Source organism: Salvelinus fontinalis, chromosome 13 (assembly GCF_029448725.1).
Source record: "Salvelinus fontinalis isolate EN_2023a chromosome 13, ASM2944872v1, whole genome shotgun sequence".
Classification (NCBI taxonomy): domain Eukaryota; kingdom Metazoa; phylum Chordata; class Actinopteri; order Salmoniformes; family Salmonidae; genus Salvelinus; species Salvelinus fontinalis.
The window spans coordinates 9,144,575-9,166,604 of NC_074677.1; the positions used below are offsets into that span (position 1 = coordinate 9,144,575).

Consider the following 22,030-nt stretch of genomic DNA (forward strand, 5'->3'; position numbering starts at 1 on the left):
CCCCAGTAGGCCATCATTGTAAATAAGAATTTGTTATAAACTGACTTGCATAAAAAAATTCAATAACGAAGTGTAGAATTACAGGAAATAAGTTTTATCCTGGAAGGGGGGCCACGAGTGAAAAAATGTAAGAACCCCTGCCTTACCGCATCAGAGCTCAGGAGTACATGTTTATTTTATTTTATGTTATATATATATATATATATAAAACACACACAGTTGAAGTCAAAAGTTTACATACAGTTTAAATGTAGTTGGCTAAGGTGCATCACAATTCCTGACATTTAATCCAAGTAAAAATTCCCTGTTTTAGGTCAGTTAGGATCACCACTTTATTTTAAGAATGTGAAATGTCAGAATAATAAGAGAGAATGATTTATTTCAGCTTTTATTTCTTTCATCACATTCCCAGTGGGTCAGAAGTTCACATGCACTCAATTAGTATTTGGTAGCATTGCCTTGAAAATGTTTAACTTGGGTCAAATGTTTCAGGTAACCTTCCACAAGCTTCCTACAATAAGTTGGGTGAATTTTGGCCCATTCCTCCTGACAGAGCTGGTGTAACTGAGTCAGGTTTGTAGGCCTCCTTGCTCGCACACGCTTTTTCAGTTCTGCCCACACATTTTCTATGGGATTGAGATCAGGGCTTTGTGATGGCAACTCCAATACCTTGACTTCATCGTCCTTAAACCATTTTTGCCACAACTTTGGAAGTATGCTTGGGGTCATTGTCCATTTGGAAGACCCATTTGCGACCAAGCTTTAACTTCCTGACCGATGTCTTGAGATGTTGCTTCAATATATCCACATAATTTTCAATCTTCATCTTCCTGCAGCAAAGCACACCCACAACATGATATTGCCACCCCCGTGCTCCACGGTTGGGATGGTGTTTTTCAGCTTGCTAGCCCTTTTTCCTCCAAACATAACAATGGTCATTGTGACCAAACAGTTCTATTTTTGTTTCATCAGACCAGAGGACATTTCTCCAAAAAGTAAGATCTTAGTCCCCATGTGCAGTTGCAAACCGTAGTCTGGCTTTTATATGGCAGTTTTGGAGCAGTGGCTTCTTCCTTGCTGAGCGGCCTTTCAGGATATGTCGATATAGGACTCGTTTTACTGTGGATATAGATGCTTTTGTACCCGTTTCCTCCAGCATCTTCACAAGGTCCTTTGCTGTTCTGGGATTGATTTGCACTTTCCGCACCAAAGTACATTCATCTCTAGGAGACAGAACACGTCTCCTTCCTGAGCGGTAGGACGGCTGTGTGGTCCCATGGTGTTTATACTTGCACAGATGAACGTGGTACCATCAGGCGTTTGGAAATTGCTCCCAAGGATGAACCAGACTTGTGGTCTACATTTTTTTCCCCCTGAGGTCTTGACTGATTTCTTTTGATTTTCCCACGATGTCAAGCAAAGAGGCACTGCGTTTGAAGGTAGGCCTTAAAATACATCCACAGGTACACCTCCAATTGACTCAAATGATGTCAATTAGCCTATCAAAAGCTTCTAAAGACATGACAATTTTCTGGAATTTTCCACGCTGTTTAAGGCACAGTGAACTTAGTGTATGTAAACTTCTGACCAACTGGAATTGTGATACAGTGAGTTATAAGTCAAATAATCTGTCTGTAAACAATTGTTGACAAAATTACTTGTGTCATGCACAAAGTAGATGTCCTAACCAACTTGCCAAAACTATACTTTGTTAGTAATACATTTGTGGAGTGGTTGAAAAACAAGTTTAAATTCCTCCAACCAAAGTGTATTCAAACTTCTGATTTCAACTGTATGTATATATGCACACACACATACATATATGTGTGTATATACAGTGGGGCAAAAAAATATTTAGTCAGCCACCAATTGTGCAAGTTCTCCCACTTAAAAAGGAGAGGCCTGTAATTTTCATCATAGGTACACTTCAACTGTGACAGACAAAAAGAGAAAAAAAATCCAGAATATCACATTGTAGGATTTTTTATGAATTTATTTGCAAATTATGGTGGAAAATAACTATTTGGTCAACTACAAACAAGCAAGATTTCTGGCTCTCACAGACCTGTAACTTCTTCTTTAAGAGGCTCCTCTGTCCTCCATTCGTTACCTGTATTAATGGCACCTGTTTGAACTTGTTATCATTATAAAAGACACCTGTCCACAACCTCAAACAGTCACACTCCAAACTCCACTATGGCCAAGACCAAAGAGCTGTCAAAGGACACCAGAAACAAAAAATTGTAGACCTGCACCAGGCTGGGAAGACTGAATCTGCAATAGGTAAGCAGCTTGGTTTGAAGAAATCAACTGTGGGAGCAATTATTAGGAAATGGAAGACTGAATGATAATCTCCCTCGATCTGGGGCTCCACGCAAGATCTCACCCCGTGGGGTCAAAATGATCACAAGAACGGTGAGCAAAAATCCCAGAACCACACGGGGGGACCTAGTGAATGACCTGCAGAGAGCTGGGACCAAAGTAACAAAGCCTACCATCAGTAACACACTACGCCGCCAGGGACTCAAATCCTGCAGTGCCAGACGTGTCCCCCTGCTTAAGCCAGTACATGTCCAGGCCCGTCTGAAGTTTGCTAGAGAGCATTTGGATGATCCAGAAGAAGATTGGGAGAATGTCATATGGTCAGATGAAACCAAAATATAACTTTTTGGTAAACTCAACTCGTCGTGTTTGGAGGACAAAGAATGCTGAGTTGCATCCAAAGAACACCATACCTACTGTGAAGCATGGGGGTGGAAACATCATGCTTTGGGGCTGTTTTTCTGCAAAGGGACCAGGACGACTGATCCGTGTAAAGGAAAGAATGAATGGGGCCATGTATCGTGAGATTTTGAGTGAAAACCTCCCATCAGCAAGGGCATTGAAGATGAAACGTGGCTGGGTCTTTCAGCATGACAATGATCCCAAACACACCGCCCGGGCAACGAAGGAGTGGCTTTGTAAGAAGCATTTCAAGGTCCTGGAGTGGCCTAGCCAGTCTCCAGATCTCAACCCCATAGAAAATCTTTGGAGGGAGTTGAAAGTCCGTGTTGCCCAGCAACAGCCCCAAAACATCACTGCTCTAGAGGAGATCTGCATGGAGGAATGGGCCAAAATACCAGCAACAGTGTGTGAAAACCTTGCGAAGACTTACAGAAAACATTTGACCTCTGTCATTGCCAACAAAGGGTATATAACAAAGTATTCAGTTAAACTTTTGTTATTGACCAAATACTTATTTTCCACCATAATTTGCAAATGAATTCGTTAAAAATCCTACAATGTGATTGTCTGGATTTTTCCCCCTCATTTTCTCTGTCATATTTGAAGTGTACCTATGATGAAAATTACAAGCCTCTCATCTTTTTAAGTGGAAGAACTTGCACAATTGGTGGCTGACTAAATACTTTTTTGCCCCACTGTATATATGTGCATATATACACACACACACACACACACACACACACACACACACACACACACACACACACACACATATATATAAATACACACACTGCTCAAAAAAATAAAGGGAACACTTAAACAACACAATGTAACGCCAAGTCAATCACACTTCTGTGAAATCAAACTGTCCACTTAGGAAGCAACACTGATTGACAATACATTTCACATGCTGTTGTGCAAATGGAATAGAAAACAAGTGGAAATTATAGGCAATTAGCAAGACACCCCCAATAAAGAAGTGATTCTGCAGGTGGTGACCACAGACCACTTCTCAGTTCCTATGCTTCCTGGCTGATGTTTTGGTCACTTTTGTATGCTGGCGGTGCTCTCGCTCTAGTGGTAGCATGAGACGGAGTCTACAACCCACACAAGTGGCTCAGGTAGTGCAGCTCATCCAGGATGGCACATCAATGCGAGCTGTGGCAAGAAGGTTTGCTGTGTCTGTCAGCGTAGTGTCCAGACCTTTTGTCTATGCCATTTGCACAACAGCATGTGAAATTTATTGTCAATCAGTGTTGCTTCCTAAGTGGACAGTTTGATTTCACAGAAGTGTGATTGACTTGGAGTTATATTGTGTTGTTTAAGTGTCCCCTTTATTTTTTTGAGCAGTGTTTTGAGCAGTGTACACGTATGTCTATGTGTGTGTATATATATATATATATGCATATATGCATATATACACACACACACGTATATATAAATGACTATTGCATGGTAGCACTCACATCTATAGCCATGAAATGCTTTGAAAGGAAAAAATAAATTGTATGTTCTATTATTAAAAAAATAAAAAACTGAACCATGCATGATAGCACCAGCTGTTCCGAACAATCTGTTCCATCAGCCTTATTAACCGATGTGAATAAGGCCTTTAAACAGGTTAACATTCGCAAGGCCAAACGTGAAAATAGGTCTGTACTACATTTTTTATTTTTACTTTCTATACTTCTGTCAAATGTGTCTCATGTCATCGTCTACTGCTTGAGAGGATAAAGTCTGTATCAATGCAGCCGATGTCCCAATAATTATAGCGCGAGAACACTGAGCCTCCTCACAGCCTGCGCCACTTACTCATTGCTAGCTCTAGCCTGTCCTGATGAATACCATTATGTTATGTAGTACATAGTTTATTTTTTATTTTTTACAAAAGTCAAATTGATTGTATGATTTTATAATGCATACATTAAAAAATGTCAAATGTAATGATATTGAACTCAAAAATCTGTCTGGATCAAGTGCCATTCTGTGACTTCGGCTAATATGCCCCCGCCCCCCCCCCCGTATCATTTTGGTATTGTGATGGTATCGACTTTTGTGATACTAAACTTGGTATCAAAATCAAAACACTTTAGTCTACACCTGTTGTTTATGAAGCTTTTGACAAAATGTTTTTTTGGACATATCCTCCTGTTTCCTGATCATTGCAGATGGACATGGAGTGAAGGAGAGGAAGCATGTTTATTGATTCACGTTGTGAACTGCCATTCCTTACCTGACAAAGCCAATGGCCTGATCCCGGGCAGCGAGGACAGCTTGGGTGGCCATCATGAGGGAGGGCTTGCCACTTTCCCCTTTGCTCATCATGAGGATCACATACAGGACTCTGTGGAAAACCCGGCCCAGAGACTGGAGAGACAAGTTAATTCAACAACAAAGAACCAGAGCTTAAACTCATTACGGTAGTAAGTCAGTAGCAATGTTTTGACCAAGGAAGATGTGTTGTATATGCATTTTCCTAAATACCACTTTCTCATCTCCATGATTTGAGGAGCAGAGCAACCACAATCCGTAATAGGCCAACTCAGGCATTGTCCTCATGTCGTCGATATCCCTGGGCACAGATCAATACAATTAAAAAAAAAAATATTTGAAAATATTTAAGTTCACATAGGATAATGAAGTGTATGTATGTCTGTGTACTTACTGTCCAGCACCAAAGGTCAATTCTCCAATAACAGGCTCAAAGTTAGTCAGCTTGGCAAACATCTAAAGTTGACAAAGAAGATCCAGCTTTTAATGGTGTAACTGCTCAACATTTTAATAGACAACGAGGTCAAAACCACCTAGCCTATAGATACTGGCACTATCCAGAAGTACCTGTACACAGTTGTCTGCACTCTGTGGCTCATCCTTCAACGGAAATTTGAGGAGGAGCCGGAGGAGGCTTTTCACCAGGAGGACGACTCCCTCTCTGATTTTCATGAGGTCCTGTGGAGACAAATGGACCTCCTCCTCCTGTTCCTCATTCTCATCTACTTCCATCTGTTGAGTGAGAGACAAGACAAAAACACTTAGAATGAACAAAGTAAGTAACCTTGGCAAAATTAAAGGATCATTGAGATTTGATCAGTGTCATTATACAATATTGTGTAAGGTAAGACAGCCCCAAGTATGAAAACAGGAACATGCCTGGACATTTCCAGTATATCTGTGACAAACCTCGTCATTGTCTTTCCTGTGTGGTTTGGACCGTTTGCCGTCAGCCTGAGAGCTCTTCAAAGTATCTTTCTTGCGCTTCTTGACCAAGCTCTGGGGCCAACAGTTGCTCACGGTGTTCAAGCAAGTGTCAAAGAGTATTTGGTGGAACATTTTGTTGACCACACTACCTGTGGAAGACAGACAGAAAGGCAAGACCAAGAGACAGACCAGAGTAAACACACATTCACAGGGTAACCTCCAGCCCACAGGAAATTATTTTCACCTGTCCACATTAGAAGTCCTAATCAAACATGCTTCAGAATTTTACTTAGTACAGTACAGAACATACCTGGGATTCCCAGTAGCAGTAAGTAGAGGGAGGATGCCTGTAGAGCGCTTATCCTTTGCTGAACGCTGGCTGTTTTGGACTTCCCTCCCAAAACAAAGTACGACAGCACCGCCACAAGTGACTTGACAGAGACCCCATTGTCACCGAACACTGTCCAGACACTCTAAAAATACAATCACAGAATCAAGGGAATGATAAATCAGAGTACATTCTATGGATTGCTTCTCTGTAACAGAAAGGTTCCCAACTTTCAAGTCAAACCTATTTGTAAATTATTCAGTGTTTCCCCTATATGCATGTAGCAGTGGCGCAACGCCACTGCTAAATCATGGCCTCCACTGCACAATTTTTTATTATAATATAGATGTATGTCCCAGGAAGACCCCATCCACCGTCCGCCACAGGTCTCTGATTTTCATACTAAACATAACAGACATGGTATTACACGCTCCTGATTTGATAACTAACCTCATGACCAGTATGAAGTTGATAGAAATAAAACCATGCATTTCAAGATGGAATTCACACTAGAGGAAACAGCTCTACTGTCCACTCCAGCACCTTTGTTATTTTATTTTGTGGATGAAACTGAGCGAGGTGAGGTGCGTCGGTAAATGTGGTACATATTCTGATGTTCTTTCGCACGTGCAATGATGTGTCAGTGTTGGTTGGTTGCAGTAACTTTGTTGTTGTAATATCCTAAACGGACCTGGCAGTTTCAACATTACAATTCCATCTTTAAAAAGGGTATGCTACAAGTACTTGAGGTTAAGGACAGCCAAACAGAAAAGACTATGCAATTTTCAAGCTAAACTCTTTACTAAAACAGTTCTTACTTGTGATGTGCCATCAGTTCCTAAAGTGGACACCTCAGTGTCAGTCATATAGGGTAGCAGGTGACTGTACAACGTTTTGAATTCCTTGGATCCATTTTTTATGACAATGGCAGCATCCAGTGGTTCAGTTTCAGTGAATTCAAAATCCCACACAGCATCAACCCAACCTGCACAAAAAACACCAATGAATATTAGTTTAAACTCCTTACTTGAGCCCAAACTCTGAACAATGAATGCAAGACTGACTTGACATGATAATAAATCAGCTAGCTATCATAGGGCAATTCCACGCCAGCTGGAGCGGAAAATATTTTTGGCATCTCAGATTGAAGTTCCTATGTGAGAATTGCCAGAACAATTGGAGGCAGGACACTTGACATGCTTTAAAAATGTGTATTACAAACCACTTAAGAAAATCATGAAGAAAGTGGCCATTTTATGCAATTTTTTGACTTATACATGCCTTCGATAACATCTTGGTCATTATACCTCTTCTAGTGTACTCTAACATATGGAGTATGTCTACTCTAGATTCTCAAATAGAGATTAATTTATTCAACATAAAAAATATTCATATGAAAAAAACTCTCCTTTTTGATTTTGTTTATTTTAAAGACCAATTTTCCAAACACCACAGTGAATGGTAAATGGATTCAAAGTGAACTCCCCCGGCTGGTGATTTACTGAATGTGCAATTCTAAAGGAGGGATGTGATTGTTTTTATTTATTATTATTATTATTATTTATTTATTTTTTATTATTTTTTTTCCCGTTATTTTACCAGGTAAGTTGACTGAGAACACGTTCTCATTTGCAGAAACGACCTGGGGAATAGTTACAGGGGAGAGGAGGTGGATGAATGAGCCAATTGTAAACTGGGGATTATTAGGTGACCATGATGGTTTGAGGGCCAGATTGGGAATTTAGCCAAGACACCGGGGTTAACACCCCTACTCTTACGATAAGTGCCATGGGATCTTTAATGACCTCAGAGTCAGGACACCCGTTTAACGTCCCATCCGAAAGACGGCACCCTACACACGGCAGTGTCCCCAATCACTGCCCTGGGGCATTGGGATATTTTTTTTTTTTTTTAGACCAGAGGAAAGAGTGCCTCCTACTGGCCCTCCAACACCACTTCCAGCAGCATCTGGTCTCCCATCCAGGGCCTGACCAGGACCAACCCTGCTTAGCTTCAGAAGCAAGCCAGTAGTGGTATGCAGGGTGGTATGCTGCTGGCACAATGGTTAATGACCTATAACGTCAATTTCTATGTATAAAATGGGTAATATCATTATAAGTACCAGAGAGCCCACTCTGGAAATTGTATGCGTTTGAAGAGTATATTGTTTCAAACAATAAGTCTAAAAATAAGCTAAATAAAAAAGGGTAGTTGAGATAAAACTATTAATATGACTAACATTGAATAAATTGAAATGTGTATTTCAGAATCTAGACATACTCCATATGTTAGAGGACAGTGCACACTATAATGGGTATAATGATGACACCAAGATGTCTGTATCATGTACGGTTTACAGATTATAGGGTGCAGTGGTGGAAAAAGTACCTAAATTGTCATACTTGAGTAAAAGTAAAGATACCTTAATAGAAAATTAAAAGTAAAAGTCAGACAGTAAAATACTACTTGAGTAAGTCATAAAATATTTGGTTTTAAATATACTTAACTTTAAAAAGTAAAAGTATAAATAATTTCAAATTCATTATATTACACCCCCCCCCCCAAAAAAATATATATATACACTGCTCAAAAAAATAAAGGGAACACTTAAACAACACAATGTAACTCCAAGTCAATCACACTTCTGTGAAATCAAACTGTCCACTTAGGAAGCAACACTGATTGACAATAAATTTCACATGCTGTTGTGCAAATGGAATAGACAAAAGGTGGAAATTATAGGCAATTAGCAAGACACCCCCAATAAAGGAGTGATTCTGCAGGTGGTGACCACAGACCACTTCTCAGTTCCTATGCTTCCTGGCTGATGTTTTGGTCACTTTTGAATGCTGGCGGTGCTCTCACCCTAGTGGTAGCATGAGACGGAGTCTACAACCCACACAAGTGGCTCAGGTAGTGCAGCTCATCCAGGATGGCACATCAATGCGAGCTGTGGCAAAAAGGTTTGCTGTGTCTTTCAGCGTAGTGTCCTGAGCATTTGGTCGCTACCAGGAGACAGGTCAGTACATCAGGAGACGTGGAGGTGGCCGTAGGATGGCAACAACCCAGCAGCAGGACTGCTACCTCCGCGGAGACGCCGTGGAGAACGTTCTGCTGCCTGCAACATCTTCCAGCATGACCGGTTTGGCGGTGGGTCAGTCATGGTGTGGGGTGGCATTTCTTTGGGGGGCCGCACAGCCCTCCATGTGCTCGCCAGAGGTAGCCTGACTGCCATTAGGTACCGAGATGAGATCCTCAGACCCCTTGTGAGACCATATGCTGACACATGCACATTTGTGGCCTGCTGGAGGTCATTTTGCAGGGCTCTGGCAGTGCTCCTCCTGCTCCTCCTTGCACAAAGGCGGAGGTAGCGATCCTGCTGCTGGGTTGTTGCCCTCCTACGCCCTCCTCCACGTCTCCTGATGTACTGGCCTGTCTCCTGGTAGCGACATTATATTGCAAGTTTCATAAATTAGGTGCATTACCTGACCTCGTTTGTCTTCCAGTCACCCACGTGGGTATAACCAATGAGGAGATGGCACATGGGTACCTGCTTCTATAAACCAATGAGGAGATGGGAGATGCAGGACTTGCAGCGCGATCTGCATCAGAAATATAACTGATTTATATTTTAGCCCTTAGCAACGCAGACGCTCGCTTGCCGCAATAATCGAGTAACATAGATTTCAAAATTTATTTTTTAACGCACGCGAGCGGTGTAGTCAGCATGTAACGTTACTGTATTCCAAACATTGTTTCTTACGCCTACATCATGATGAAACTTTGTCAAGTCATTATTGTTGTAGGTAAATGTGAGATAATTATATTAGCTAAACCCTGACTATTTCTTTGTTATGTACAGCGAAATCTGCCATTTGTTCCTACGTTCTGGAATGTTCAAGTGAGCCCGACAGCTGTCAAACAAGAGCCTGATAGCTGTCAAACGTATGCTAGCAGTGACGGAAATACACAGAGCCTTTCGAAACACTCCTTTCATAAAAGAGGGAGACGAAGAGGAGTCTTGGAACAGCTCCTGGAATAAGGCTGCAAGTCATCAGCTGTGGCTATTAGCTGCAGCTGTAGCTATTAGTTAGCTCAGTGTTGATACTCTTATGCCATTTCAGTGTAGGTGCTACTGTGGAAATGGAATGAACAGTGTACTGTATACTAGGCATGGACTGTATGATATATTCATCAAAGGAATGGGAATACAGACTTGTATGGCAACTTGAATTTAGCAAGTGACAAATGGAACTACACAACCACAGTAATGTTAGTGTTATAACAATAAAATGTAACGTTAGCTAGCTAAGTCGATAAAACCTGCCATACTAGTATTGGTAAAGTGTTAGATAAGCTCATATCACTGAAGTTGGTGACACTTAACATATTAGGACTTAACAGTAGCTAGCTGGTTAGCAAAAAACTAGCAAATCAAAACAGGGATAACGTCACGTCAGGCGTTCACGCTAGCTAGATAGCATCGGTTCTCTTGCAACCTGGCACGGCAAATTCGTTAAAATATCAATAATATAAGCAGGCCAATTGTTATTTCCGTACTACTTCATTACACATATCCTTTCAAATTAGGACTTACCTCCGGAGACGTCTTTCAATTTCAGAAAATCTAGAGCACGTATCAACTCCATCTTTCTTTGAATAAACCCGCCAACTCCTCTACATTCGCGCCCTTGATTTACGTCATCGTCGGTTATATTTACACCAGAAATGTTGCGTCGAAATTGCGCAGAAACTGAAGCTGACCGCTTTGGTTGACATATATATTTTTATAAACTGGGTGGTTTGAGCCCTGAATGCGGATTGGCTGACAGTCGTGGTACGGATATAACAAAACAATATTTTTTTTATTCTCTAATTATGTTGGTAACCAGTTCATAATAGCAATAAGGCACCTCTGGGGTTTGTGGTATATGGGCAATATACCACAGCTAAGGGCTGTATCCATGCACTCCGCATTGTGTCGTGCGTTAGAACAGCCCTTAGCCGAGGTATATTGGCCATATACCACAGCCCCTAGGGCCTTATTGCTTAAATATTGTTTCATTTTGCCACATCTGGAATAAAATTATTTTTCTTGACATAGGTGGTTCCTTTCTTCTAACTATAATGGATAAGAAATACATTCGTTGAGCAAGGGGGTCAGGAAAATCACAAGAATTTAAATGAAAAATGAACACTTCAAAATTGTAATATTTCTCTGTGATCTGATATGGTGTCAGTGTGAAGTTGCCTATAGCTATCCAAAATGATTTGGCCATTTCTATCTGAATATCTGCATGCAATACACATTACACTGATCCCGAGCCTGCAGTCACACGCATGCGCATTTAACGAGGAAACGCTACAGTGGGCATTGCAATATTGCTGTAATTGGAAACATTCAACAATCGCTTCGTTTAGTTTCGTGTCATAGGACAGACAGCACAATCTAAATTCCGGAGGAAATCACTCGTAGGAAGCATTTGGAATACAGTAACGTAAGAGTTTTGTTGTACATGCAAAATCTACAAAGGCTTGTTGAAAAAGGTATAGGCTCTGAAACAAGGTCCAGTGATGAGTTTCTTTAGTTTTGGTCAAAGTGCAGAAATCGATATCGTTTTGAAAGACACTGAGACAAGAAAGAGAGTTGAACATAAGACTGAGGATGGGAAAAAGGACAAATATTTTCTGTTATATGATGGTGAGACAGTATCTGGAAACGTCAACGTAACACTTAAGAATCCAGGGAAAAGACTCGAGCATCAAGGCATCAAAATGGAGTTTATTGGGCAGATTGGTAAGTCTATGACACAGCAGGGTTGTCACTGCCAAAATAACTTAATAAGCTACACAATTATCCATGGCGCAAAACATGAATTTACTTCGATTAAGAAGTCTCTATTCGTGATGTTGTCTTCCTAATGAATTGTCAAGCTGATTAAATTAACTATCTGTGTCGATTGATTGATCAATGTTGCAACTGTAGCTCGATGACCCAAGTCATATGACATACATGTATGTATGTGCCACGTGTGTTGCCCGTTAAAAGAGAAATATATGTTATCACCAACTGGTCTTTAGTTTGCTTTGAGTATGTTACAATTGATATGCAACGTTTTAGTCGATGAGTGAAGGTATTAAGTCATGCCATGCTCATTAGTCTATTCACTGCACGCTGCTTGGGCACGGGTTAAAACGTAGTGACCTGTGGTTGGCTGTGATATAAGTGATAAACAGAAGCACTATTGTGCCACAGAAACTCTCCTACAGTAGATTAGTTATCTGCCTGGTCAGAAGTTCAGAGATGTGTGAGAATCATGATACTTACTTCACCTGTCAGTTACACTTGAACATAAATGTGGCCTATATCATAGGTCCTTTATAGTTACATTGTAATAAACGTTATTACACAGTTGTAAGATGCAGTAACCAGTTGTCATTTATAACATTACCTTTAATCCATTCACACTACATGTAATGCCTTTTTAAAGGGATAGAAAGTAATCTGTAAACTCTTCAAGATAATTTTTCACCATTGAAAACTGGTGACTAACTATTTCTCTCTTGTCAGAGCTGTACTACGACAGGGGGAACCACCATGAGTTTGTGTCTCTGGTTAAAGACTTGGCCAGACCGGGAGAGCTAACACAGTCCCAGGCTTTTGACTTTGAGTTCACACACGTGGAGAAACCATACGAGTCCTACACAGGCCAGAATGTCAAATTACGGTAAGGAAGTATCTGGCAACAAACCATGCATGAACCATTTGTACAACATTATAGGTCAAAATCAATTACCCTCACACACAATTTGAGTTCCATCACTAAATATGTATGTATATCACATGTATGCATGTGATTCTAGGCCATTTAGTTAATTGTAATAATTTTAAGCATTGTAAAGCTGATTGTCTGTGATAAAAATGCCTTTGTCCAAAAGAATGGAGCTCTAGAGTGCCATTTAAAGAGTTATGCAGTCAACAAAACAGAATTGTTGCCTTGGCAAAACAAGGAAATAGAAACAGAAATAATAGAATCTGAAAATAGAGATAGACTGGAGCCCAGTCTAGAGAATTGCCATTTCCGATGTCTCCAGTACAGTGTATATCTACAGTAGCTTAACTTCTGTACATATGTCAAATATGTTAACATGAGAGTATCATTTGCCTGTAGAGTGAAGTGCAAATACAGTTATATCAAAGCACAGATTTCACCTGATTTCTACTGTGTCTCACCAGCTATTTGTGGTCTTTATGGGTAGAATGTGACTCCTATTGGAGACTTTCTGAATTGTTCTTTGTGCATCATGCATTTATACCCATTGAGTAGATGAGTTGATTTTCTGCCTCTTCTCTTTTATATTTCAGCTACTTTCTGAGGGCAACGGTAAGCCGGAGACTGAACGACATCAGTAAAGAGATGGACATTGTCGTGCACACGCTCAGCACATACCCAGAACTCAACTCGTCGATCAAGATGGAAGTGGGAATCGAAGACTGTCTACACATCGAGTTTGAGTACAACAAGTCCAAGTATGACTCTGTTACCATGGTTTATCATATTTGAAAAAATATTCATGTTTTTGAATGATGATATAGCAGAGCTTTAGTGAAGTCAAACTTAAGTCTCCCTGGTTCAACTTCCCTAAACTCCTATGCTAATAGCATGTTTATATTTGTATTTATTATGGATCCCCATTAGCTGCTACCAAGGCAGCAGCTACTCTTCCTGGGGTCCAGCAAAATTAAGGCAGTTATACAATTTTGAAAACATTACTATACATTCACAGATTTCACAACACACTGTGTGCTCTCAGGCCCCTACACCACCACTACCACATATCTACAATATCTACAATCCCAGTGTACGTGTGTGTATAGTGCGTATGTTAACGTGTGTGTGTATGCATGTGTCTGTTTGTGTTGCTTCACAGTCCCGGCTGTTCCATAAGGTGTATTTTTATCTGTTTTTTATATCTCATTTTACTGCTTGCATCAGTTACTTGATGTGGAATATAGTTCCATGTAGTCATGGCTCTATGTAGTACTGTGCGCCTCCCATAGTCTGTTCTGGACTTGGGGACTGTGAAAAGAACTCTTGTGGCATGTCTTGTGGGGTATGCATGGGTGTTCGAGCTGTGTGCAAGTAGTTCAAACAGACAGCTCGGTGCATTCAACATAAATATTTTTTGTGGCTCGCAAGTGGTCTACGGCACTACATCTCAGTGCAAGAAGTGTCACTACAATCCCTGGTTCGAATCCAGGCTGTATCACATCCGGCTGTGATTGGGAGTCCAATATGGCGGCGCACAATTGGCCCAGCGTCGTCGTGGTTTGGAGGGGTAGGCTGTCATTGTAAATAAGAAATTCTTCTTAATTGACTTGCCTAGTTAAATAAAGGTTAAATAAAATATATATAAAAATATATATATTTATGTTAGCTCTCTGTGTACATCCAAGGGCCAGCCGTGCTTCCCTGTTCTGAGCCAATTTCAATTTTCCTGAGTCCCTTTTTGTGGCACAAGACCACACGACTGAATACTAGTCCAGGTGCAACAAAATTAGGGCCTGTAGGACCTGCCTTGTTGATAGCGCTGTATCGTATGATTTTTGAGGAAAAAACATCTGAATGTAATAGGACATTTGAAGTAGCTTATGTCGCAAATTAAACACTGATCAGTTTGAGGCGAGTGAAACATTGTCAAAGTACTTGTTATGACAACTTCTGTCATTACTGTTTATTAGTATTGGATGGAAGTGGACAGTTAATCAAAACCAAAGTGTGGATTTCGGTCTCTCCTTGTCCATAGACTGCTTTCAAGGTAAGGAAACCATAACCTAAATATGCCATTTAAACAGTCCCTTTAACTGTGAACTGTCCCTTTAATGCAGATACCACCTAAAAGATGTAATCGTGGGAAAGATTTACTTCCTCTTGGTACGGCTCAAGATCAGACACATGGAGATTGACATCATCAAGCGAGAAACGACAGGCACGGGCCCAAATGTGTACCATGAGAACGACACCATAGCCAAGTATGAGATTATGGACGGAGCACCAGTGAGAGGTAAGTGGCACCGACAACCAGTGGAGGCTGGTGGAAGGTGAAACCAGAGGAAGGGCTCATTCTAATGGCTAGAATGGAACTGTATGTTTGATAGTTTTCCGTTGACTTTATTCCAGCCATTACAATGAGCCCATCCTGCGGATTCTCCTTTTACCAGCCTCCACGCTGGATTTACACAAATGATGGGCATGGGACTTGGATTGAAAACGTCTGCCAAAAAACATATATTTTACAGTGAACTATCACTTTAATAGTATGGCTTTTGTCTTTCAGGGGAGTCCATCCCTATCCGACTATTCCTGGCTGGCTATGAGATGACTCCTACAATGAGGGACATCAACAAGAAGTACTCTGTGCGGTACTACCTCAACCTGGTGCTCATAGACGAGGAGGAGAGGCGTTACTTCAAACAGCAGGTACATGCAGATACACAGTAGAGACAGTAGAAACAATAAACACATAATAGAGATAGAATGGCAGGCAGGTAGCTGCTGTTGTTCTATTTGATCTGATTGGTGACAAATTTGTGGTTCATGTCAAGGTACAAGGTCAGCACATTGTTAATTTCAACTCTGTGTATGAGTGCTGTGTAACAGTAGGCTGTAAAAAAACATTTATTTGTATTGGGATGTAAAGAAAGGACATCAAATAGAGGTCCTATCATACCTGTATCACACCATAGCAAATTGTAACATGAGGTGTACATCAAATCAAATGTATTTATTTAGCCCTTCTTACATCAGCTGATATATCAAAGTGCTATACAGAAACCCAGCCTAAAACCCCAAACAACAAGCAATGCAGGTGTAGAAGCACGGTGGCTAGGAAAAACTCCCTAGAAAGGCCAAAACCTAGGAAGAAACCTAGAGAGGAACCAGGCTATGAGGGGTGGCCAGTCCTCTTTTGGCTGTGCCGGGTGGAGATTATAACAGAACATGGCCATGATGTTCAAATGTTCATAAATGACCAGCATGGTCAAATAATAATAATCACAGTGAACAGGTCAGGGGTCCATAGCCGCAGGCAGAACAGTTGAAACTGGAGCAGCAGCACGGCCATGTGGAATGGGGTCAGCAAGGAGTCATCTTGCCAGGTAGTCCTGAGGCATGGTCCTAGGGCTCAGGTCCTCCAAGAGAGAGAAAGAAAGAAAGAGAGAGAGAATTAGAGAGTGCATACTAAAATTCACACAGGACACCGGATAAGACAGGAGAAGTACTCCAGATATAACAGACTGACCCTAGCCCCCCGACACATAAACTACTGCAGCATAAATACTGGAGGCTGAGACAGGAGGGGTCAGGAGACACTGTGGCCCCATCCGATGATACCACCGGACAGAGCCAAACAGGAAGGATATAACCCCACCCACTTTGCCAAAGCACAGCCCCCACACCACTAGAGGGATACCTTCAACCACCAACTTACCATCCTGAGACAAGGTCGAGTATAGTAGGCTGTGTGTTGGTGAGTGCAGTAGTTAAACTGGGATGTGTTCATTATCACAACGGGAAATAAAAATGGACATTCTTATTGGACATGTCCAGGTAGTTTCTCTCTGTTTCATTCTGTTTTATTGCCTTGTTCTAGGAGATCACTCTGTGGAGGAAGGGGGACATAGTGAAAAAGAGCATGTCCCACCAAGCGGCCATCGCCTCACAGCGCTTCAAGGGCTCGTCCAGTGCAGAGAAAGCCCTTGCTCAGGCCCAGGCTAAGGAACAGTAAAACTCCAGAATAGCCTACACTCCATCGCTTTGTACAGGTGTGTGTGTCTGTGTGCATGTACAGTGTGTGTACAATGTAGTGTACATGTCTGTGAATCTATGAATGTGAGAAAGAATGCATGTGTTTTTTCACTGCATCTATGAATGTGTGTGTGTTTATCAGAGCATCTTTGAATGAGAGCATGTGTGTGTTGATATTCAATATGTGAACATCAGCCATCTTAGGCATATATTTCTACCCTCGCCCATTTCAACATCGCCATCTCACCACAAACACTGATGGCACTTTCTACAACAACTGCAGTTGAAAAGGGATGACAAATTTCATGTTTGAAGAAATAAGGCATTCTCAGGGTATATTTTATTAACTTTTAGCTAGGTTTTTCTGCCGTACTGATTAGCATAATATGCTTTTTTATTTTCTTTGAAATAGTGATTTCTTAACTCGAAACTATGGTGAAAACAGCTGCTGTTGACATAGCTTCCTTTAGGCATCTCTTAATGAATACTTGTCTTTGGCAGTTGGACTCAATGGACATGCAAGGTTTCTTAAGTCCTGTTTACACTTTGCATTAACATGTGGTCGTCATCCGATCAAGATTATCAAATCACTATCTGATCAAGGTCTCTTCCGTCGACACAAAAATGTGTCTCTCATCCGTCCACTGTATGTGGACACTGGACACATGTTAGTGCCAGGTATAAACGTGGCTTTAGAATCAGAGAATATGCTAAATGTTTTTTTATTGTGCGAAATGTCATGCAAATAGGGAACATTTTGGGAAAATTACATTTCAATTGTCAGACATCAACTATCAGCATTGCATTCCATTCCATTCCATCATCAAAAAAAACATTCCATTCCAAGCTTTGTCATTATCAGTAGATGTAAACAGCAATGTTTTATTTTTTAACAGAATCTTTTTTTATGTATTTGATCTTTTAGTAACATTATACATGTTCTGGGTTCATCTATCTGTTAGAAATGTAAGCCAGATGGCTTATGTCCATTAACATTGGCCAAGTTCGTTTTGCATGGCCCAAGTGTGGTGACACTGATAGTTTCTTGGAACTAATGGCTTTCACGGTTGTGGCTAGATGGAGAATTAATGTAGCATGTTAGGAGAATTAATGTAGCAGGTTAGGATAATTAGGTTAAGGTTAGGAAAAGGGTTAGGCTTAGCTAAAATGTACTCCATCTTACCGTAGAAGCCATCAGTTTAGAGAAACCATCAGTATACCATGCCGGTTCCCTGGGTAGGCAGGGTTTTCTTATTTTAGACCATTCCATTGGTCCTACTGAAATCTCCACCCACTCAAAACTAACTTACATACTGCCACTGCTGCTAATACGTGTGAAAGATTTTGGTGTAACCTTTCCAAACTATCAACCAGAAATAAGATACATTTAAACCATTCATTTTTATTTGCACTAGATCCAAATTATGTGAAATCAGTCTGTTTTCTGTCAGTAATTTGTTTTAAAAGTACCTAGAAGACATTGCCAGCATTGGATAACCCTTAGGCAAAAAGTTAATTGCTTAATGGCTCTAGTTCAATTCGAGAAACAACCTCACAGCTTGTTTTTCCTGTCATCTCCAACCATTTTACACCAGGCACATGACTTCCGGTGTGAATGCACTGAAGTCCTCAAAATGGTGTAATTTTGATTGTAAATAATATGAAGAAACAAAGAATGTGTCAAAAGTAAATACATTTGTGTCAGAGGAAATAAATTTGCAAACATTTCTAAAAAACTGTTTTTGCTTTGTCAATATGCAGTATTGTGTATAGATTGATGAGGGGGGAAAAACTATTTAATCAATTTTAGAGTAAGGCTTTAACGTAACAAAATCTGGAAAAGTGAAGGGGTCTGAATACTTTCCGAAGGCACTGTATTATGGCCTTTAACTAGACTTTGGGCTAGATTCATTCAGATTGCACTAGCCGACTACCACATAGCTGTTGTTTTGACGGTGTTGGGGGTGGAACTGGATTAGAGCTGTCAAATCCACAAGCGGTTACTGGCATTATATACCTGTCGTGGATATTGTTATTGGCTGCATAGAGTCGCATTAGTATAAAGCCCATGCAGCCATGTTATGCTTTATTAATGCTAAACAAAGGTTCTTAAACGTATTAGAGAATGATGGATTTAATTCAAAATGACTCAAAAGAAAGGTACATAAATGAAACATAAATATATCAACATAAAGATATCATACAAACCTTTAAAACTACAGTCTGCAAATAAAAATAAATACAAAAAATGGCCATCCTGCCACTTATTTTAACATACAGCTGAGGGATGGGAAAATATTACACCACATAGACAGCGCTCCAGATGCAAGGACTGACAGTTTTGAAGCTATATAGTCATGGCCAAAGTTTTGAGAATGACACAAATATTAATTTCCACAAAGTTTGCTGCTTCAGTGTCTTTAGATATTTTTGTCAGATGTTACTATGGAATACTGAAGTATAATTACAAGCATTTCATAAGTGTCAAAGGCTTTTATTGACAATTACATGAAGTTGATGCAAAGAGTCAATATTTGCAGTGTTGACCCTTCTTTTCAAGACCTCTGCAATCCGCCCTGGCATGCTATCAATTAACTATTGGGCCACATCCTGACTGATGGCAACCCTTTCTTGCATAATCAATGCTTGGAGTTTGTCAGAATTTGTGGGATTTTGTTTGTCCACCCGCCTCTTGAGGATTGACCATAAGTTCTCAATGGGATTAAGGTCTGGGGAGTTTCCTGGCCATGGACCCAAAATATTGATGTTTTGTTCCCCGAGCCACTTAGTTATCACTTTTGCCTTATGGCAAGGTGCTCCATCATGCTGGAAAAGGCATTGTTTGTCACCAAGCTGTTCCTGGATTGTTGGGAGAAGTTGCTCTCGGAGGATGTGTTGGTACCATTCTTTATTCATGGCTGTGTTCTTAGGCAAAATTGTGAGTAAGCCCACTCCCTTGGCTGAGAAGCAACCCCACACATGAATGATCTCAGGATGTTTTACTGTTGACATGACACATGACTGATGGTAGCGCTCACCTTGTCTTCTCAGGACAAGTTTTTTTCCGGATGCCTCAAACAATCGGAAAGGGGATTCATCAGAGAAAATGACTTTACCCCAGTCCTCAGCAGTCCAATCCCTGTACCTTTTGCAGAATATCAGTCTGTCCCTGGTTTTTTTTCCTGGAGAGAAGTGGCTTCTTTGCTGCCCTTCTTAACACCAGGCCATCCTCCAAAAGTGTTCGCCTCACTGTGCGTGCAGATGCACTCACACCTGCCTGCTGCCATTCCTGAGCAAGCTCTGTACTGGTGGTGCCCCGATCCCGCAGCTGAATCAACTTTAGGAGACAGTCCTGGCACTTGCTGGACTTTCTTGGGCGCCGTGAAGCCTTCTTCACAACAATTGAACCGCTCTCCTTGAAGTTCTTGATGATCTGATAAATGGTTGATTTAGGTGCAATCTTACAATTTACGATTTAGGTGCAATCTTGCAATCTTTTGTGCAAAACAATGATTCCAAGCACCACCCTCCTTTTGAAGCTTCCAGTCTGTTATTCGAACTCAATCAGTATGACAGAGTGATCTCAAGCCTTGTCCTCGTCAACACTCACACCTGTGTTAACGAGAGAATCACTGTCATGATGTCAGCTGGTCCTTTTGTGGCAGGGCTGAAATGCAGTGGAAATGTTTTTGGGGGATTCAGTTCATTTGTATGGCAAAGAGGGACTTTGCAATTAATTGCAATTCATCTGATCACTCTTTATAACATTCTGGAGTATATGCAAATTGCCATCATACAAACTGAGGCAGCAGACTTTGTGAAAATGTATATTTGTGTCATTCTCAAAACTTTTGGCAACGACTGTACATTGTTTGCAATGGTATTGTTTACAATAAATTGAGGTAAACAAGCTCATGATTTGTATTTTTCAAAAATATATGACTATATACCATTCATTTATGAGAAAAAAATGGATGTCCCAATCCTACACTGTAGCCTTAAGTGTATTTACAGAAATGTATGTGTATTTTGACCTAAAATAAACGTAATTCATATTTCATAGCAAGCTATAAGGTACTATCCCATTTGTGAAAGGGAATGTTAGTATACAGACAAAGCTGTATATCAAGGCTCAGGAGAAGACCCAGATGCAGACAGTTTCGAAGTAGCAAAAGTTTATTACAGAAACAGGTGGGCAGGCAAATGACAGGTCAAGGGCAGGCAGAGGTCAGTTGTCCAGAGCAGAGTCCGAAAGGTACAGAACGGCGTGCAGGCAGAATGGTCAATAACCAGGAAAGCTAGAAAACAGGATCTAGAGCAAGACAGAAGCATGGGAAAACCACTTGTAGGCTTGACGAAACAAAACAAACTGGCAACAGAGAACACAGGTATAAGTACACTACAGACCCGTAGCACTCACGTCCGTAGCCATGAAATACTTTGAAATGTTGGTAATGGCTCACATTAACACCATTATCCCAGAAACCCTAGACCCACCCCAATTTGCATACCGCCCAAACAGATCCACAGATGATGCAATCTCTATTGCACTCCACACTGCCCTTTCCCACCTGGACAAAAGGAACACTTATGTGACTAGGACTAAACACCTCCCTCTGCAACTGGATCCTGGATTTCCTGACGGGCCGCCCCCAGGTGGTGAGGGTAGGTAGCAACACATCTGCCATGCTGATCCTCAACACTGGAGCTTCCCAGGGTACGTGCTCAGCCCCCTTCTGTACTCCCTGTTCACCCACGACTGCATGGCCAGGCACGACTCCAACACCATCATTACATTTGCAGACGACACAACAGTGGTAGGCCTGATCACCGACAACAATCGAGACAGCCTATAGGGAGGAGGTCATAGACCTGGCCGGGTGGTGCCCGACCTATCCCTCAACGTAACCAAGACAAAGGAGATTATTGTGGACTACAGGAAAAGGAGGACTGAGCACGCCCCCATTCTCAT

The 22,030-nt window shown here is 41.1% G+C and overlaps 2 protein-coding genes across 3 annotated transcripts in view; one reads left to right on the forward strand and one right to left on the reverse strand.

The window, feature by feature from the left end:
- ncapd3 (non-SMC condensin II complex, subunit D3) overlaps positions 1 to 10,955 on the reverse strand; it is a 32,477-nt gene extending 21,522 nt beyond the window's left edge. The window contains exons 1-8 of the mRNA XM_055941613.1: positions 10,848 to 10,955; positions 7,069 to 7,235; positions 6,233 to 6,395; positions 5,905 to 6,071; positions 5,563 to 5,727; positions 5,390 to 5,451; positions 5,209 to 5,296; positions 4,958 to 5,091 (exon numbers count right to left, since the gene is read on the reverse strand). Coding sequence (XP_055797588.1) covers positions 4,958 to 5,091; positions 5,209 to 5,296; positions 5,390 to 5,451; positions 5,563 to 5,727; positions 5,905 to 6,071; positions 6,233 to 6,395; positions 7,069 to 7,235; positions 10,848 to 10,899 — 998 coding nt within the window. The 5' untranslated portion in view covers positions 10,900 to 10,955. The remainder of the gene's footprint in view (positions 1 to 4,957; positions 5,092 to 5,208; positions 5,297 to 5,389; positions 5,452 to 5,562; positions 5,728 to 5,904; positions 6,072 to 6,232; positions 6,396 to 7,068; positions 7,236 to 10,847) is intronic.
- Positions 10,956 to 11,556: 601 nt separating this feature from the next.
- On the forward strand, positions 11,557 to 18,794 carry LOC129868040 (vacuolar protein sorting-associated protein 26B-like). 2 transcript variants are annotated; one of them, XM_055941615.1, is made up of 6 exons: positions 11,557 to 12,047; positions 12,822 to 12,978; positions 13,617 to 13,781; positions 15,141 to 15,316; positions 15,590 to 15,732; positions 16,861 to 17,028. In XM_055941615.1, exons 1-6 carry the CDS (start codon positions 11,825 to 11,827, stop codon positions 17,026 to 17,028), a joined length of 1,032 nt encoding a protein of 343 aa, XP_055797590.1. In that variant the 5' UTR covers positions 11,557 to 11,824. The 2 variants fall into 2 exon arrangements, with proteins under 2 accessions (XP_055797590.1, XP_055797589.1); XM_055941614.1 differs by having other exon boundaries at positions 11,560 to 12,047; positions 16,904 to 18,794.
- The last annotated feature ends 3,236 nt before the right edge of the window (positions 18,795 to 22,030 follow it).

Bases quoted from the DNA above. Each gene is read 5' to 3' on its own strand.
- LOC129868040 (XM_055941615.1), top strand. From the start codon at position 11,825: ATGAGTTTCTTTAGTTTTGGTCAAAGTGCAGAAATCGATATCGTTTTG. The intron at 13,782-15,140 runs GTATGACTCTGT...CCTTTAATGCAG, and splicing joins TTTGAGTACAACAAGTCCAA to ATACCACCTAAAAGATGTAA. The intron at 15,733-16,860 runs GTACATGCAGAT...GGACATGTCCAG, and splicing joins GGCGTTACTTCAAACAGCAG to GTAGTTTCTCTCTGTTTCAT.